Source organism: Gallinula chloropus, assembly GCF_964237585.1.
Source record: "Gallinula chloropus genome assembly, chromosome: 18".
NCBI classification, from domain to species: Eukaryota; Metazoa; Chordata; class Aves; order Gruiformes; family Rallidae; genus Gallinula; species Gallinula chloropus.
In genome coordinates, this window is record NC_140103.1 from 3,392,440 (window position 1) to 3,407,196 (window position 14,757).

General features: G+C 49.5%; 2 protein-coding genes across 3 annotated transcripts; one reads left to right on the forward strand and one right to left on the reverse strand.

Annotated features, from left to right (window-relative positions):
- Window positions 1-2,174: 2,174 nt before the first annotated feature.
- Window positions 2,175-9,436, forward strand: PHYHD1 (phytanoyl-CoA dioxygenase domain containing 1). Of its 2 annotated transcripts, none has more exons than XR_014617701.1 (11): window positions 2,175-2,249; window positions 3,036-3,194; window positions 3,705-3,780; window positions 3,913-3,960; window positions 5,796-5,851; window positions 6,031-6,093; window positions 6,190-6,211; window positions 6,707-6,835; window positions 8,153-8,259; window positions 8,413-8,539; window positions 8,734-9,436. XR_014617701.1 is itself a non-coding variant. In XM_084272505.1 (11 exons), exons 1-11 carry the CDS (start codon window positions 2,217-2,219, stop codon window positions 8,777-8,779), a joined length of 876 nt encoding a protein of 291 aa, XP_084128631.1. In that variant the 5' UTR covers window positions 2,175-2,216; the 3' UTR covers window positions 8,780-9,436. The 2 variants fall into 2 exon arrangements, 1 of the variants encoding a protein (XP_084128631.1); XM_084272505.1 differs by having other exon boundaries at window positions 8,153-8,269.
- A 2,431-nt stretch (window positions 9,437-11,867) lies between these two features.
- On the reverse strand, window positions 11,868-13,442 carry DOLK (dolichol kinase; the record flags this gene model as incomplete). Its single annotated transcript, XM_084272471.1, has 1 exon — window positions 11,868-13,442. Exon 1 carries the CDS (start codon window positions 13,437-13,439, stop codon window positions 11,868-11,870), a length of 1,572 nt encoding a protein of 523 aa, XP_084128597.1. The 5' UTR covers window positions 13,440-13,442.
- Window positions 13,443-14,757: the final 1,315 nt, after the last annotated feature.

Genomic DNA, 14,757 nt, shown 5'->3' on the forward strand with positions numbered 1-14,757 from the left:
GCTGGGAACTCTTGTGCTTTGTCTGCTGTGGGGTTGTCCCTGTCCCAGCTGTGGGCTCACTCCTGTGCCTTCCATGCAGGCGTGGGATGGGCTTTGGCAGCCTCTGATGGACTTTGCCAGAAGTGCAGTTCTCCTGCAGAGCTGGCAGAGGAAAACGTTTCCTATTCTGCCAAAGAGCTTTGGGAAGGGAAGGAGCAGGGGGTCACTTACACCTTTGTCCCAGTACTTTCTACCTTCCTTATTTAAACTTACTGGAAGAGAAGGTATTTACAAAGGTGACATCCTTTGCTTTGACTTTTTTGGGGGGGCATTATGTGGTGGGAGGGGGCTTTCCTCTTCTGAAAAGGTTTTTCTGAGCCTCAAATGGAGCGTGTCTGGAGTGGGAAAGGACTCCTAAGGACAGGCACTGAGGAGCATTCCCGTAAGGAGGATGGGTTGCCTCCCCTAGTTCATGCAATCAGTTACTATTTTCTGGTACTTTTTGTGCTGTGCTGTGTTTATATTGCTCAAAACAATCCAGGGGACAGGAAAGCTGTGGTTTGCTGCCATGCGTAGGAACTAAAGCAGCCTCTGAGGTCATCACGTGTGCGTAAGGTGGGGAGTGGAGAAGATGACGTGCTAAATTGCTGTGTGTGTGGGGGGAAAAGACTGGGAATGAGCAGTAGATGACGTTAGGAATGCTGGAGGTAAGCTGGAGAGGGGCTGAGGAGCAGCCAGGCAGTGCCTGCAGAAGGTGTGTTGCTCCAGGGTTGCTGCTTCCTGGTGAGGGGGGGATGTGGGTCTGGGATTTTTCCCACTGGTTGCACGTCTTCTTCAAACATTTTGGCTCCAGCAGTTGGTGAGAGCCTGTTCACAGGAAGGAGGAACTACCTGATGATTTTTTTTACAAGCCCTGCAGCACCAGAGGCTGACTGTTTAAATTCTGGTGATTAAATTATCTCCCAAATTTTAGCTTTTTCACCTACTGAACTCATACCCTCTGGTGTGTGGGGAGGCTTGGAAACGACCTGTACGCTCTCAAAAAGAGAAAACACCAATTCCACTGTTCACTCAAAACCCAAACCCAACCTTGAACAAGGTGGGGTGGGATTTTTACCCAGTGTTGATGCCCTTACAGAACAGAGGACTCTATTTTTTCAGATAACATCTCTGTCAGGTGGATTTTCTACTGCTAGCAACGATACCTGGGAGTGAGCTCCTTCCCACGAGCATCTTACATGGGTTATTTTGTTGGAGGGGGTTGGTGTGTTTGGCTGGGTGAGTGACACACAGACCCACCCCCATGATGTTGTTTCTTTACAGAATGCTGCTGAAAGGATGTTTTCAGTGGTTCCTGCAAAACCAAACAGGGTTTTTTTCCAGAGAGGGAACCAAAACTTTCTGCAGGGATTCCAGGGGGATGGAGAGATGTTGGGGGGGGGGGGATTGCCACTGCTGGGCTGGCAGCTGTTCATCACCCACATCTGCCCTCTGCACCCAATTCATGCTCTTTCTCTCTTGTTCTGTACCTGTGGGTTTGGGTGCCACCTGCTTACATGTTTGGAGCTGCAGGAGCAAGTGAAGGTGTAAGTAAACCATCAAAGACCAGCCATGAATGAAGGTAATGTGTTCTGCATTACTTTTTCTGACTCCTTAGTGAAAGCTTTTGAGCTTTAACACCCTTTTGTCTGCCACTTGTCATCTCCTGGGTTGCTGGAGTCTGGCCCTTCCAGGTCTGAAGCGCTGGCAGGACCCCCTGACTGAGCAAACAAGGGCTCTGGAGGAGCCAAATCACCACTTCCCATTTATTCCAAAACTTTCAGATCTTTTCATTCCCCTGAAATCTTATTTTACCTCCCTGATTTTATTCTACCCCTGCATTTACCAGCTTAACTCCTCTATTTTTAATCTGGCTTGTTAATTAAAGCCACGGCTCCTCCTGGCAGCGCAGAGATCGTGCTGGAGCAGGACATTTCTGTGCGTGGTAAGTAGCAGCAAGAGCCAAAGCAAAACTCTGCAGCCCCACACGTCCCTGCCAAGAACAGACAGACAGAAATGAGGACAGAATTCCTCGAGAGGCAGCTCCTGGCTGCACACCCAGCCCAGCTGCCTGGCGCTCGCTTTTGTCGCATGCTGGGAAAAGGATCACGTGAAGAGGCGGGGAAGTCAGCCCTGCAGAGAGCCTGGGTGGCTTTTCGTGGGTGCTGCTGGTGGGATCCTGGGAGCTGCTGTCCCTGATGGCATCTGTAACCCAGCAGCAGATCCAAAAGGTAAGGAACTGCGCCCCGGGGAAGGGGCAGGTCTGTGCCACAGGTGGGTGATGTAAGAGGTAGTGGCTACTGGTTAACCCGTGACCAGGTTCAGCAGAGATCTGCTTTACCACACTTTATAGTCTTCTCAGCTGCTTGAATCCCGCTCATTTGGAGTGTGTGGGCACCCTATCGTGGCTGCACACTCTGTTCCAGAGAGCACCTCATCCCTCAGAGCTCTTGGAGGAATTTCTCCTGTGTCCTTCTGTCTGTCTGTGCTGCTCAGCTCTCATCCCTGAAGCTGAAATCTGCCCGTCAAAGGATAATCTCCAGGGTATTCTATATAAAGAAACAGTAATGCCACTGGAGTTCGCTTCACTCTGTAAGGGATTGTGTAGCCAACTGTGAGAAATCACCCAGAGACTTTTCCCTTGGAGAAAATAATGCTTTGCAGCTTGTAAAGGAATCTCCCCTTGCCTGGAATTCAAGTGTGACCGCTCTGATCGCGTTAGCAGGCTCTGTAATTAAATAGGTGCTGGCCACACATCTTAGATAAGATACCCTTAAGCCACAAAGGCTCTAGGGGTGGTGTTTCCTCTGTCTGTGGACTGAGGGGTTGAGATCTGTTGTTCTTGGCTGTGTGGAATCTGAGCCTGCTAGTGAAGGATCTCTTTCACAATAGAAATCAAGAGCAGGTTGTCCAACCGCGGAGCTGCAGCTGGGCAGCTTCTCCAGCTGTGCGGAGGCTCCGTGAAGGGCCAGCTTCCTCCTGGCTTCAGTGGAGAGCAGTCACCACGTCTCTTCCAGTTCCAGCAGGATGGATTCCTTGTCCTAGAGCGGTTTTTCACCGTGGAGGAGTGTGACAGCATGAGGAGCCAGATTGAGAGGATCGTGGCGGAGATGGAGGTGCCGGCGCACTGCCGCACCGAGTTCTCCACCAAGGAAGGGGAGCAGCTCCAGGCACAGGTACCACGGTGGGCAGCGCTGTCCTGGTTGGAAGGCTGGGAAGAGGAAGGGAAAAGGCAAACAGCTGCTCAGAAACATGACTTTTTCTTCCAGCTGAATGTAACTCTCTGAGAGGCATCCCTAAGCCAGCTTGCTGCTAATGCTCCGGGGTGGTTTTGGGGGGGTGGGTGGTGAGGAAGAGGGGGGTGCGTGGGGCTCTGCTGTGTTTCGAGCCCCCACGAGCAGCTCTCACACATCACTTTGTACAGAGAATTACGGTATTTTCCAGGCAGCCAGGAAAAGGAAAGCAGGGGGGAGCCTGTAAGTGAGAGGTTCTTGTAAAGTCCTAATCGATGCTGGGGGATTTAGTCCTGGGGAAAGCCTTTGTGTGACTGATTTCTAGTGACTCTGTTCTGTTTATGCTGCGGCTCGATGGGCAATAAAGATGCAGGTGAGTAGTAACACTTTGATCAAAGGTTCATTTCTGTTTGCTCGAGGATGCTTTCTTTACTGGGCTCTTATCCCTGGCAGGGTAGCTCGGATTATTTCCTAACCAGTGGAGACAAGATTAGATTCTTCTTTGAGAAAGGTGTTTTGGATGAGAAAGGTAAGCTCTGGGCTGAGTGAGCCGCAGGGAAGGGTCAGGAGAAGGCTGGATGAAGGGCCAGGGGCTGGTTTCTAGCTCTTAGGGATGATTCCTGCTTTGCAAACAGTGTTAAGTCCTGGTTTTGTTTTGTAGGTAACTTTCTAGTTCCAAAGGAGAAATCCATCAGCAAGATTGGCCACGGTATGTTTAAAGGATGGGGTTTTGAGAGGGATGGATGGAAGGGATGTGGTGGTCAGACAGGAGATTTCTCCAGACCTGCTCACTGTAAATAACCTTGGCCATCTGAGTTGAAACCTTTCTAGGCAGAGAAATGACTTCTTCCCTCTTGTGTTGCTTCTCTGTGCCTCCTGGACACCACTGCATCGAGTACTGCAAAGCTCACTCCCTCTTGCCATGGTGGCCACCTGTCTTTGCAGCCCCCAGCTGCTTCACCCTGGGCTTCTGTGTTAAATTTGGCACAGAGTCACTGTCATGGGAGAGTTTGGACTTCAGCACTTGTGTCTTTTATGTAAGAGATTGCTCTGGCAAATCCACCACCTAAGGCTGGGCATGGTCGGTACAGATCACACTGTGTCTTTGGTGCCCTGTGCAGTGGTGGGTCGCCAGTGCTGAAGCTGTTCTCCCTCCTTTGGTGTCACCAGCATCTTCTCTTTGCCCTTGTTGGTTTTGATTTGATCTATTTGATCTATTGCAAGCTGGAGCAGAGGAAGTTCCATGGGAATTTAAGGAGAAATGTTTTCCCTGTGAGGGTGAGGGAGCCCTGGGACAGGCTGCCCAGAGAGGCTGGGGAGTCTCCTTCTCTGGAGACATTCAAACCCTCCTGGATGTGTTCCTGTGGGATTGAGTCTGGGTGATCCTGCTTTGGCAGGGGGGTTGGACTAGATGAGCTTTCGAGGTCCCTTCCAACTCCTGACACTCTGATTTCCTCTCTCCCAGCTACCAAACCTGTGGTTTGATCCCTTTTGTTTTCAACCACTCCCTGAAGTGGAGAGCAGGTCTCACAGCCTCTCCAAACACATGAACTTTGCTCGGATTAAACTTTACTAAACTTGGACACGGAGTACAGAGAGTTCTTGGTTCTTTGGTTTCCTCAGGAGAACGTTCTCCCCCTCCCAGCCCCTGCCTTCTGCTATGCTTTGCCCCAGGGGAAGTGAAAAGAGCTCCAGCTGTGTGCTGACCCTGCACCTCCAAAGGCTTCTTATTTTTTTGGGAATGCCTCCTTTTGGCTGAGCTTTGCCTCATCCCTTGCTCTGGAGCAGCCTCTGCTGGACCCGGCTGTGTGTCCTCACGGCTGGTTTGATGCTGTGGGATGGATGCAGGATTCCAAGTCTTTGCTTTGTGGTTCTGTCAGAGCTGTGGTCCTCTGTGAAAGGCACCAAAGATAAACTCAAGCTTATATCTTGCAGTAATTACTTTTTGGTTAGGTTTTAAGGATTGTGGGTTTTTTTTAAGGATGAATTAACTTCTGTGCCTCAGGGTCACACACAGTGGCTGTCACTTGCATAATATAAACCAGGCAGATAATACTCAATTTTTATTCCCTCTTATACACTGTATTTCACACAGCTGCAGCTTGTGGCCAGGAAGCAATTGTATTTTTGGTCTCTAAAGAAGATTTTCCTGTGTCCAAAGCTGGGGCCCCCAACACCAGAACGATGGGGAACTGTTGGGGAGGGGTCAGAGGAGCCATGAAGATGCTCAGAGGGCTGGAGCAGCTCCCCTATGGAGAGAGGCTGAGGGAGCTGGGCTGGTTCAGCCTGGAGAAGAGAAGGCTGTGGGGGGACCTTATTGCAGCCTGGAGGTTGGTGTCCCTGCCTGTGGCAGGGAGTTGGAGCTCTGTGACCCTTGGGGTCCCTTCCAACCCAGACCAGTCTGGGATTGTACAGATCTACAAGTGTCACATCACCATAAGCCACGTTACATCCACTCTTGGGAGGGATGAAAGTTTCTGGCTGCAATTTATCCTGCTTGGCTGTCACCTCTGCAGCTCACCTGAGCCTCTTCTTTCCTCTTAGCTTTACATGCTCATGACCCTGTCTTCAAGCAAATCACCCACTCCTCCAAGGTGCAGGTGAGCTGTTGCTGTTTCCCAGAATGGTCTGGGGAGAAAAAAATACATTACAGAGTAGTTAATCTTAATTTTCTAAATGTCTAAGAGTAATTTTGTCCATAAAAATGAATTTAAATATTTTCAAAGAATAATAGTGTGCAGAAAGCAGCAAACATAAATCTTGGGAAGTTTTCTTGCAGGAATTGGGAAGAAAACTGGGCCTTGAGAGACCAGTAGTTGTGCAAAGCATGTATATCTTCAAGGTACAGTAATTTGAGTTGTCCTGTCACTCAAGAAATAAGACCTTGTTGGGTGGGAAGCTGTGAAACTCTTCACACATCACCTTTCTTTTCTTGCAGCAACCTGGCATTGGCGGTGAAGGTGAGATTTGTGTTCTCTCTGTATCACACTGCAGGTAATGCTCCTTTAGGAAGAGTATTGCCAGGTGAATCGTACTTAAGCCTGTGAGTTTTGCAGTCCAAACCTCCTTAAAATGATTAAAAACCACCCATATTTTCCAGAAATGTTTCTACATCATTTGTGTAGATCAGTGAACGGGGATAATTTGATGTAGGATTTAATGTGAGAGTGGTGAGGGGCTGGAACAGGCTGCCCAGAGAGGGGGTGGGTGCCCCATCCCTGGGGGTGTCCAAGGCCAGGTTGGCTGGGGCCCTGGGCAACCTTGTGTAGCTCCAGGCCTGGAGGTTGGTGTCCCTGCCTGTGGCAGGGGGGTTGGAGCTCTGTGATCCTTAGGGTCCCTCCCAACCCAGACCAATCTGTGTGGGCAGGGTGGTCAAGTCAAGGGGAGAACGAGCCTGCCATCATCCATACCATACTGAATTCCTTGGGGCTTAAAGGACCTGTGTCTCGTTGCAGTGACCCCACACCAGGATGCCACCTTCCTGCACACGGAGCCTCTGGGCAGAGTCCTGGGCTTCTGGATCGCCCTGGAAGATGCCACACAGGAGAACGGCTGCTTGTGGTTCATTCCCGGCTCACACACCAGTAAGAGTCCTGATAGTTCACTCCCTGGTCCTAAGGGTGGAGGAGACCAGGGGCTGTGCTGTGTTCTCTGCACCACCAGTGCCTGCAGAAACACTCTGCTGTCCCTGTGTGGTGAGAGGCTGACTTGATTTACTACAAGGATCCATCCCTGGGCTCTTGTCAAATCTACAACCACATCTTCCAGCAGGCTGGGAGCTGCTCTGCTTTGCTCTTGGCCACCATCATGTCAGCCCATTATAAACAGATTTAGAATGTTTTAAAATTTAAAAAAAATAGGCTATAGACATGATCTTTGAAATTGAGCCCTTTTAAAGCTGTTCCTGGGTCTTTTCTTTTCACTTCAACATCAAGGTCTTAAACCACCAGGTCCTTTCATCCTCCAGTGAAGCAGGTCTTTGCTAGGCTGTTTTCACAGTTTTAACTTGTTCATCTCATCTGAGCTGGGCTGCAAATAGTAATAATCCTCCTTTTGCCTTCCAGAGTAGGAATATGCTGAGAAATCACTGTTGTCTTGTGTCTTTATCCCTGTCCACTCACAAACCCATTTCTTTTCTAGGTCACACCCCCTTCACAAAGACCCCCTTTCTTGCCTGGCCAACAATATTTTTAGTCCTGACAGCCCTATGCACAGGGAATAAAATTCTCTTACACACTCAGAGCTGAATTTCAGCAGACAAGGAAAGCCTCCAAGTCTCTGCAAGGATCCCTTGGACACCATCCAAGCCATCAGAGAAGAGTCAGTGTCCCAGGGGAACCAGATGAGCACAGACTGGTGTAGTGGCTGTTGTGACCGGCTGTAGTTGCTCTGTGTGTGTAACCACCATTGGATTCCCAGCAGAGATTTCTGTTTTTCACTACTTCTAGGGCACATTAATCAGCTTTAAACTGTTGCTCACCTCAACATTCACTTAGGGAGTGTAATCACAGTGCTCTGGAGACTTTTAAAGCACTCATCCCTTGAGTTGCCTGTGCTCTGATTGCAACTGATGCTCTTATAGAAAGGAGAAACGGACCAAAGGTTGCCTTTGCATAAGTGTATGGCTATTTGTGTCCCTGATGGGCTGTGTTGCAATGCACAGAGCCAGAAAGGCAAACAAAAGTTGTTTATCAGTTTCTGCCACAGCTGGAAAGTCCCAAATCTTTGCTTAATGTAAAAAAAACCCAAACCCCACACAAATTATGCAGGGAAAACCTGAAGATATTATAACAAAGTCCCTATTGTTACCAAGAAAAATCAGAGGTACTGCTCCTCTGCTGTGCAGAATGTAGCTGGCTGTTAAACTTTCCTGTGTGCTTGCTTACTCTGTGGGTTTGCAGGTGGAGTTACCCGGAGGATGGTGCGTGCAGCTCCAGGTAGCTCATCGTGTGTGGAGTTTGTAGGGTCGGAGCCACCTTATGATGACAGCCAGTTCATACCTCTGCCTGTAAGTAAAGGTAAAAAAACCCCAACCCAAACAAGGCTGCTTCCCAGCTCAAGAAAAACGAGAGCTAAACCCTTATTTGAGCACTTTCAACTTCCCTTATGTCGTTAAAGTCAGCACAACCTGTAAAAAAAGCCCTATGGGTGTTTCAAACAGGTGGACTTGTTCTCATCCATGGTGAAGTCGTCCATAAGAGTGAACTGAACAGCTCAGCATCCTCTCGCCACGTGTTCACCTTCCACGTGATGGAAGCCAAAGACACGAGCTGGAGCAAAGAGAACTGGTGAGTAAGGTCACCACCCGAACGGGCAGCTGAGGGAACTGGAGCCTTTTCACTGCAGTAGCCAGGATGAACTTCTCATGGTGGCCTTTCTGTTGGGAGTACTTAGGTTGGCAGTAGTTTCACACCTGTAGAACTGGAATAGTCTCTGAAGTTGGTCGTTTTTGGGTTCCTTTAACCTCTTCCTTACTTCCCAGGCTCCAGCCAACTCCCGAACTGCCTTTTCCATCGCTCTACACTTGAAGTTAGTGATTGACTTCCAGAGTCAATAGCTGATCAATATCCCCTGCTGATGTTCCCTTTAAATCCAACTTCCACTAGATCTGCTCTCAAGATTAATTAACCCTCTCCTCAGAACGAGGACCCTCATCACAGGCCCACTCCTGCCTTAACCTCCAGTAGCGCACGAGGCCTACTAGGATCAGCATAGTCATCCAGCCCTTTCGGCAAGGAAACTCCTTCAGACTCTTGACAATAGACCATTAAACACCAGCGAACCTTGACTGGGACCAGTTAGGAAGTATTTCTTCTTGCAAGTAGTCTGTGTTTTCTTCTGTTTATGTGAAGAGCTTGTCTGGTGTGTTTCTTGGCTGTGTCGGTCCTGGCAGTGCAGGGGAATGGCATGTGAAGATGATGAAGATGATGACCTTGCTGTTAGGGCTCTGTCCTGTTGTTGGAATAATAGTGATTTGAAAGAATTCTTCTGTGGGCAAAATGAAGCAGGAAGTCTACTTTTACAACCAATCTTTTGAAGTATTTCTAGCAAGCTGTAGCTGAGTGCTTGATCTGTGGGTGCATTGATTAAAAATACTACAGTTTCCTAAAGATTAATGTTGAAATTCTGGAAACACTCTGATCAAACTAATAACATTCCAATAAAAAAATAGAAATTCTGCTTTTCATCTCATCTCTTCTCTGAGGAAGACACATCCTGTCCTTCTCCACCGGATGGGGCCAGTGCTAAGGTGTCTGATGATGGGTTTGAACTCTCCATGTGCTCAAGAGCAATTATTATCCCCACAACCCCAACAAAACCAAACAAGTGAGGTGAAACCTCCTGAGTGTTAAGAAACTTATGTTACACATGAGGCAAGCTCAAGCCTGTATCCTAAGCTGAGCAAGTAGGTGTCATTTCAGTGGTGCAGTGACAACCCTGAGATAGGAGCCCAGTATCACCAATACATTAATTGATGTGGTAATAACCTTAACGCTGCTCAGGGTCCCCAGACCAGTCAGACTCAGAGTCTCTAGTCTGACTCATCCCTTCCAGAAGTATTTTGCCCGTCTCTGATTTGATGTGAAACAGTTTCATTTGGTCTCTTTATGAGAACACGTTTCCTTTCAGCCCCTTGGGGCGTTGTGATGCACAATAGGTTCTGTACAGTGGAGGAGTCGTGGTAGAGGAGTGATGAGGTGGCTGTAATTGGAATTAGGAAGCTGGGAAATAGCAACAGCCCCAATGCCAAGCTCGGTGTCTGCAGGTAAGGCTGCTGCCCTCCCCCTGCAGTTGGTTTGAAAGCTGAGTGGGGTGGAGGGGAAATGATCTTTACTCTGGCCTTATTTTATGATGTTAACAGTGAAGGCTGTGGAAGCAGCTAAAGCTTTTCCCTTCTCTTTCCATTAGAAGAGTAAATAATTTAGCACAGCACCTTTCAGCTGAGGAGCAAGCATTTGTTCCCTGGTTATAGCCACCACTACTGCAATGTCAACTCTTCTAGTTAGTTAATGCATCAATAGAAGGCAGAAGCTGGACTGGATTTGCAGGATTTCCAGTTAAACACAAAGGAAACAATCCCTGAGTCTGGTTTCCTATGGAGCAGCTGAGAAAGTTGTTGTGTTATTCTGGAGAATTTTGACATCCTCAGGAAAAGGATCGAATCTGGGGAGACCTGCCCAGGCTGGGAGGGGGTGAATTGAGCAACGCTGCCCCTGGGCTATCTGAGTCTCTCAGCTGTTTCAGTCCAGGCTTGTTGCAGAGACAAACATCGGGTTCTGGGGCCAATTTTGCTGTCTTCTTGTCTGGCAAGGAGCAGTAGTTTCACTCCTCCTCCACTCTTAGTCCCACTCCTCAGATGCAGTCTCAGGGCTAGGATTGCAGGACTGAATTGTGTGGCACACAAAACTGTTCACAGAAGTGAGTAAAAAGCAGTGTCAGAAGTTAACTCTGTCCTGGGAACAAGGATCTTGGAATGCAAATCATCTGCTTGGATGTCTCTCAGGGGAGGGAAGGGGCAGGGAGGTTCACATCTTGTGTCTTGGAACAAGGGGCACTTGGCAAACTGGTGAGAAGAGTGTCAGTACAGAAGTGTTCAATCCATAAAATCAGGGTGGGTTTTTTGGCCACAAAATGGTAGCTGTAATTACATGGCCTGAATCAAACAGCTCTGCTCAGCTTGTTGACAGCAGCATTTTTATGAAGTATTTGATTAACCACCTAGCTGAAAAAAAAATGTAGAAAATAGAAGACTGCAATAGTATTATTAAATAAGTTTATTGACTTTAACAGATTTTTCTGTTTGTGATTAAGGTGTAATTAGTTTTTCTGTGACTTTGCCAAGTTCCACCCCCCTCCCATAGCAACTGCTATTCTGAATGAACCGAGAGCTTAAAATCTTGTGGAAGATAAAACCTCCTTATTTGTTGCATAAACCCCCAGGGCTAAACCTCCAACTCACATCAGCACTGCTTGGAGTAGAGTCCCTTCCATTCCCAAACCTCCTGCTCCAGATAAAGTTTATCTAGAACCACAGGTATTGAGTTGTGTTCATATGTCACAGTGCATTGGTGGGGCTCTTGCTGCCAGGGACTGGATACAGGGGGACAGTGGTATTCACTGGGTGCAGATGGTGGCCACCCTTTTATAAACCACACTTTAACTGGTGCTGGTAAGAAAAATGAGGAGTTCACATGTGCAGGGACACAAGACAGCAGGGCTCAGTACAGTAAAACGAGTTTGGGCTCCAATGCAATAGAGAGGTACCAAAATCTGTCAGGTTTGGTGATGTGTTGTCTCTCAGTGACTTACCTCTTCTTCCTCTACCTCAGAGCACCCAGAAGAGATGTGAGAATAGTTTAATCAATCATCATTGTGTTACATCACACTTGTGTTCTTCTGAGAAGGCAAACCAACCCATGCTGTATTAAACAGGGGGGAAAAACCAAGACCAAACCCAAACCTTTATTTTAAATAGATCCTTTTCATTCCTGTTCCTAACGATGTGATCTGCTGTACCAAAAGCAGTGCTAGGATGGGCTCTGAGCTCTCACCACACCGCTACTCTGTTATCACTTCTCTCTAGAGAAGGAGAAACTTCTGGTCCTGAAAGTGCTTCTAAACCATAAACATTATCTGGAGGTAGAGGGGCAGCAGCAGATTATCAATCTGTGTAGTATAAGCTTCCAAAAGAGACACTAAGCTCACGGACGCCAGAATCCAGGCGTAGCTGGAGTTCAGGTTCACGCTGCTGTCAAAGATCAGAATGAGAGCCACAGCAATGATCTGAGCAAAAATTGCTGTCATTGTCCCTTCAAAGGTCTTCTTTGTTCCTGGCCATTTGATTTCCCCCATGGTGCTGCCAAAAACGGAGGCGATCGTGTCTCCTACCCCCACTGCCAGAACCCCAGAGTAGGGGACCAGCGCTCCTGCCCCAGGCAAGGTACCTTTAGGAGCACAAGATCTGGGGAACAACCACACTGGGAGGGACATGCCAAGGAGGAGATAAATATGAGTCAAGATGAGAGGTCCACTGTCCCTTTCATCCAAGAAGAGGGACAGCAGATGCCTCAGGGTTTGGCCAAATGGTTTGATCCTGAAGTACCGGATGTACTCCAAGAAGATGAACACTGCCAGGCACAGCACTGCAGCCACGTGGAGAAGCTGGCGGTCATAAATGAGCCCAGGAACATATGTAGCTACAACAATGAAATGGAAATACTTCCTGGTGACAGTGGAGGCCTGGTGCTTTTTAGATTCAGATGATCTCTTAGCGTTCTGGTAGAAAACTACACCACATGCTGAAGCAGCCAGAAAGGTCCAATACAGCAGCAGGTAAACCCTTGTCTGTGTCTGAAACAGAAACTGGAGTAGCCAGAACAAAGGGTTCCTCTGGATCAGTCGGTACAGCCAGGGCATGATGACCCCTAAGCCCAGCACTGCTGTCATCATGTGGAAAAACAGGGAGGAGATCCACGTACCCGAATCCATGAAGAGGAAGAGCACGGTGAAAAAGAGCCCAAGAAGAACAACTCCAACAACTGCTACCAGAAGGAAGAAGTCTATGGGATCCCCCCTGCCCTCGATTACGTTCAGTGAGCATTTAATGAGCTGATTGAGAACAAAACTCACACCTCCCAGAACCAGCAGCGCTTCTCCCGGCGTGAAGCATCGGGGCAGCAAGTACAGCAAGATCATGCTGAGGTAGACGAAAATCAGCAGCACTTCTAGGACCTCTATGACTTCTGAAACAGTCAGGGAGTGCTTCATGGTATAGATAATCACACTGCCAGCCACACCAGTAAGGATGCACGTGTTGGTTGGCACGGGTTTCGTGACGCCGACCGCGATGACAGAGAGGAAGAGGGCAAGCAGCATCCCGGAGGAGGCGACCACTACGCCGAAGCGCTCGAAGGACACGATGCCAGCAGACCTGCACCTCTCCTTCATGGCGATGCCCAGCAAGGGGGTGACCATGCTGGCGGGCAGCAGCCCGCTGTTGGCGCTGGCGCGGAACTGGAACACGGCCCCACCCAGCTGCAGCAGCCGGTCCCATTTGAACTGGACGTAGAAGGCCTGGACGGCCAGAGCCACGGCGCACCAGGAGTACCGGTCCCACACCGCCGCGTGCACGGAGAGAACCAGGGTGAAGACGATCAGGGATTCCACCAGCACTGGCTTGTTGAGCATGGTTCCAGTCCAAGGGGGGCTGAAGCTTCCGAAGTCTCTCTCGGGAGTCCTGCTGTGCTCAGTAGTTGTCCATTGGGATGAATTCCCTTTCGTGCTACTGCAATTCCTATTGGGGGGGGGGGAAACAGGCAAACAATGAATGCTGTTACTAGAAAAGCTAAAGCTAAAGCTTTTCTACACCTGTCTAAAGCTCAGTTTAAACTGATAGTTAGGTGCCAATTGTTTGTGTCCAGTTCTGGGCTCCCTGGTGTAAAACAGACAGGGATCTCCTGGAGAGAGTCCAGAGGAGGCTACGGAGATGCTGAAGGGCCTGGAGCATCTCCCCTGGGAGGAAAGGCTGAGTGAGCTGGGGCTGTTCAGCCTGGAGAGAAGAAGACTAAGGAGGGACCTTATTAATGATTATCAATATCTTCAGTATGGGATGCAGGGGGAAATGGGCAGCCCCTTTTCAGTGTCTGTGGGGACAGGACAAGGGGCAATGGCTGCAAGTTGGAGCACAGGGAGTTCCACACCGACACAGGAAAGAACTTTTACCCCGTGAGGGTGAGGGAGCCCTGGGACAGGCTGCCCAGGGGGTGTGGAGTCTCCTCTGGAGAGATTCCAGCCCCATCTGGACGCCGCCCTGTGCAATATGAGCTCATTATTAGAGGATTGCTGCCTTGTGCCCTTGTTTGTACAGCCTGAAATCCCTGATTGCCAAACAGTTTCATTACCTTCACTGTAATATTTTTGCTACCACAGTTTGTTTTTATACAGGACAGGAGAAGAATTAATCAACACCTCAGAGTTATCATGGGCAAGATCCATCCCAGCTGGTAAGGGTCTGGGTGGGGGGCATCCCACCCCAGGCTGGCAAGGGTCTGGGGGGGTCCCACTCATTTTTGAGCATAGAGAAGGGGGAAGCTTCAGGCTTACTAGAGAGGGTCAGGGTAAATACCTCACACTCACTCTGGCGGCTTGAAGGCTGCAGCCCAGCTCTTGCATCACAGCCCCCCGCAGCAGGCTGCCGGCCAGCCGGGCTGTAGGGCGGGAGGAACCCGCCGTGAGCCCCAGATCCCCCGCTGTAACGCTGCGGATTTGAGAGCCGCTACCCCGAGACCCCGCAACACGGGGTTTCACCGTCTTCTCGCGCCCCGTTCCCCGCCGTCAGGTAACGCGAAGCTCCCCCAGTGCCCGCCCGTTCCGTGACCCGCGTCCCGGTGGCTCCGGCTGGGGAACCCTGCGCACCGCCCTGCCCACAAACGCCCGGCAGCCCTCACCCCGCTGCAGCAGCTGCTCCCGGCCGCATCCCCGCAGCGCCGCGGGCTCGCCGCCGCCC

Bases quoted from the DNA above. Each gene is read 5' to 3' on its own strand.
- PHYHD1 (XM_084272505.1), top strand. From the start codon at position 2,217: ATGGCATCTGTAACCCAGCAGCAGATCCAAAAG. The intron at 3,781-3,912 runs GTAAGCTCTGGG...TTTGTTTTGTAG, and splicing joins AGGTGTTTTGGATGAGAAAG to GTAACTTTCTAGTTCCAAAG. The intron at 6,094-6,189 runs GTACAGTAATTT...CTTTTCTTGCAG, and splicing joins AAAGCATGTATATCTTCAAG to CAACCTGGCATTGGCGGTGA.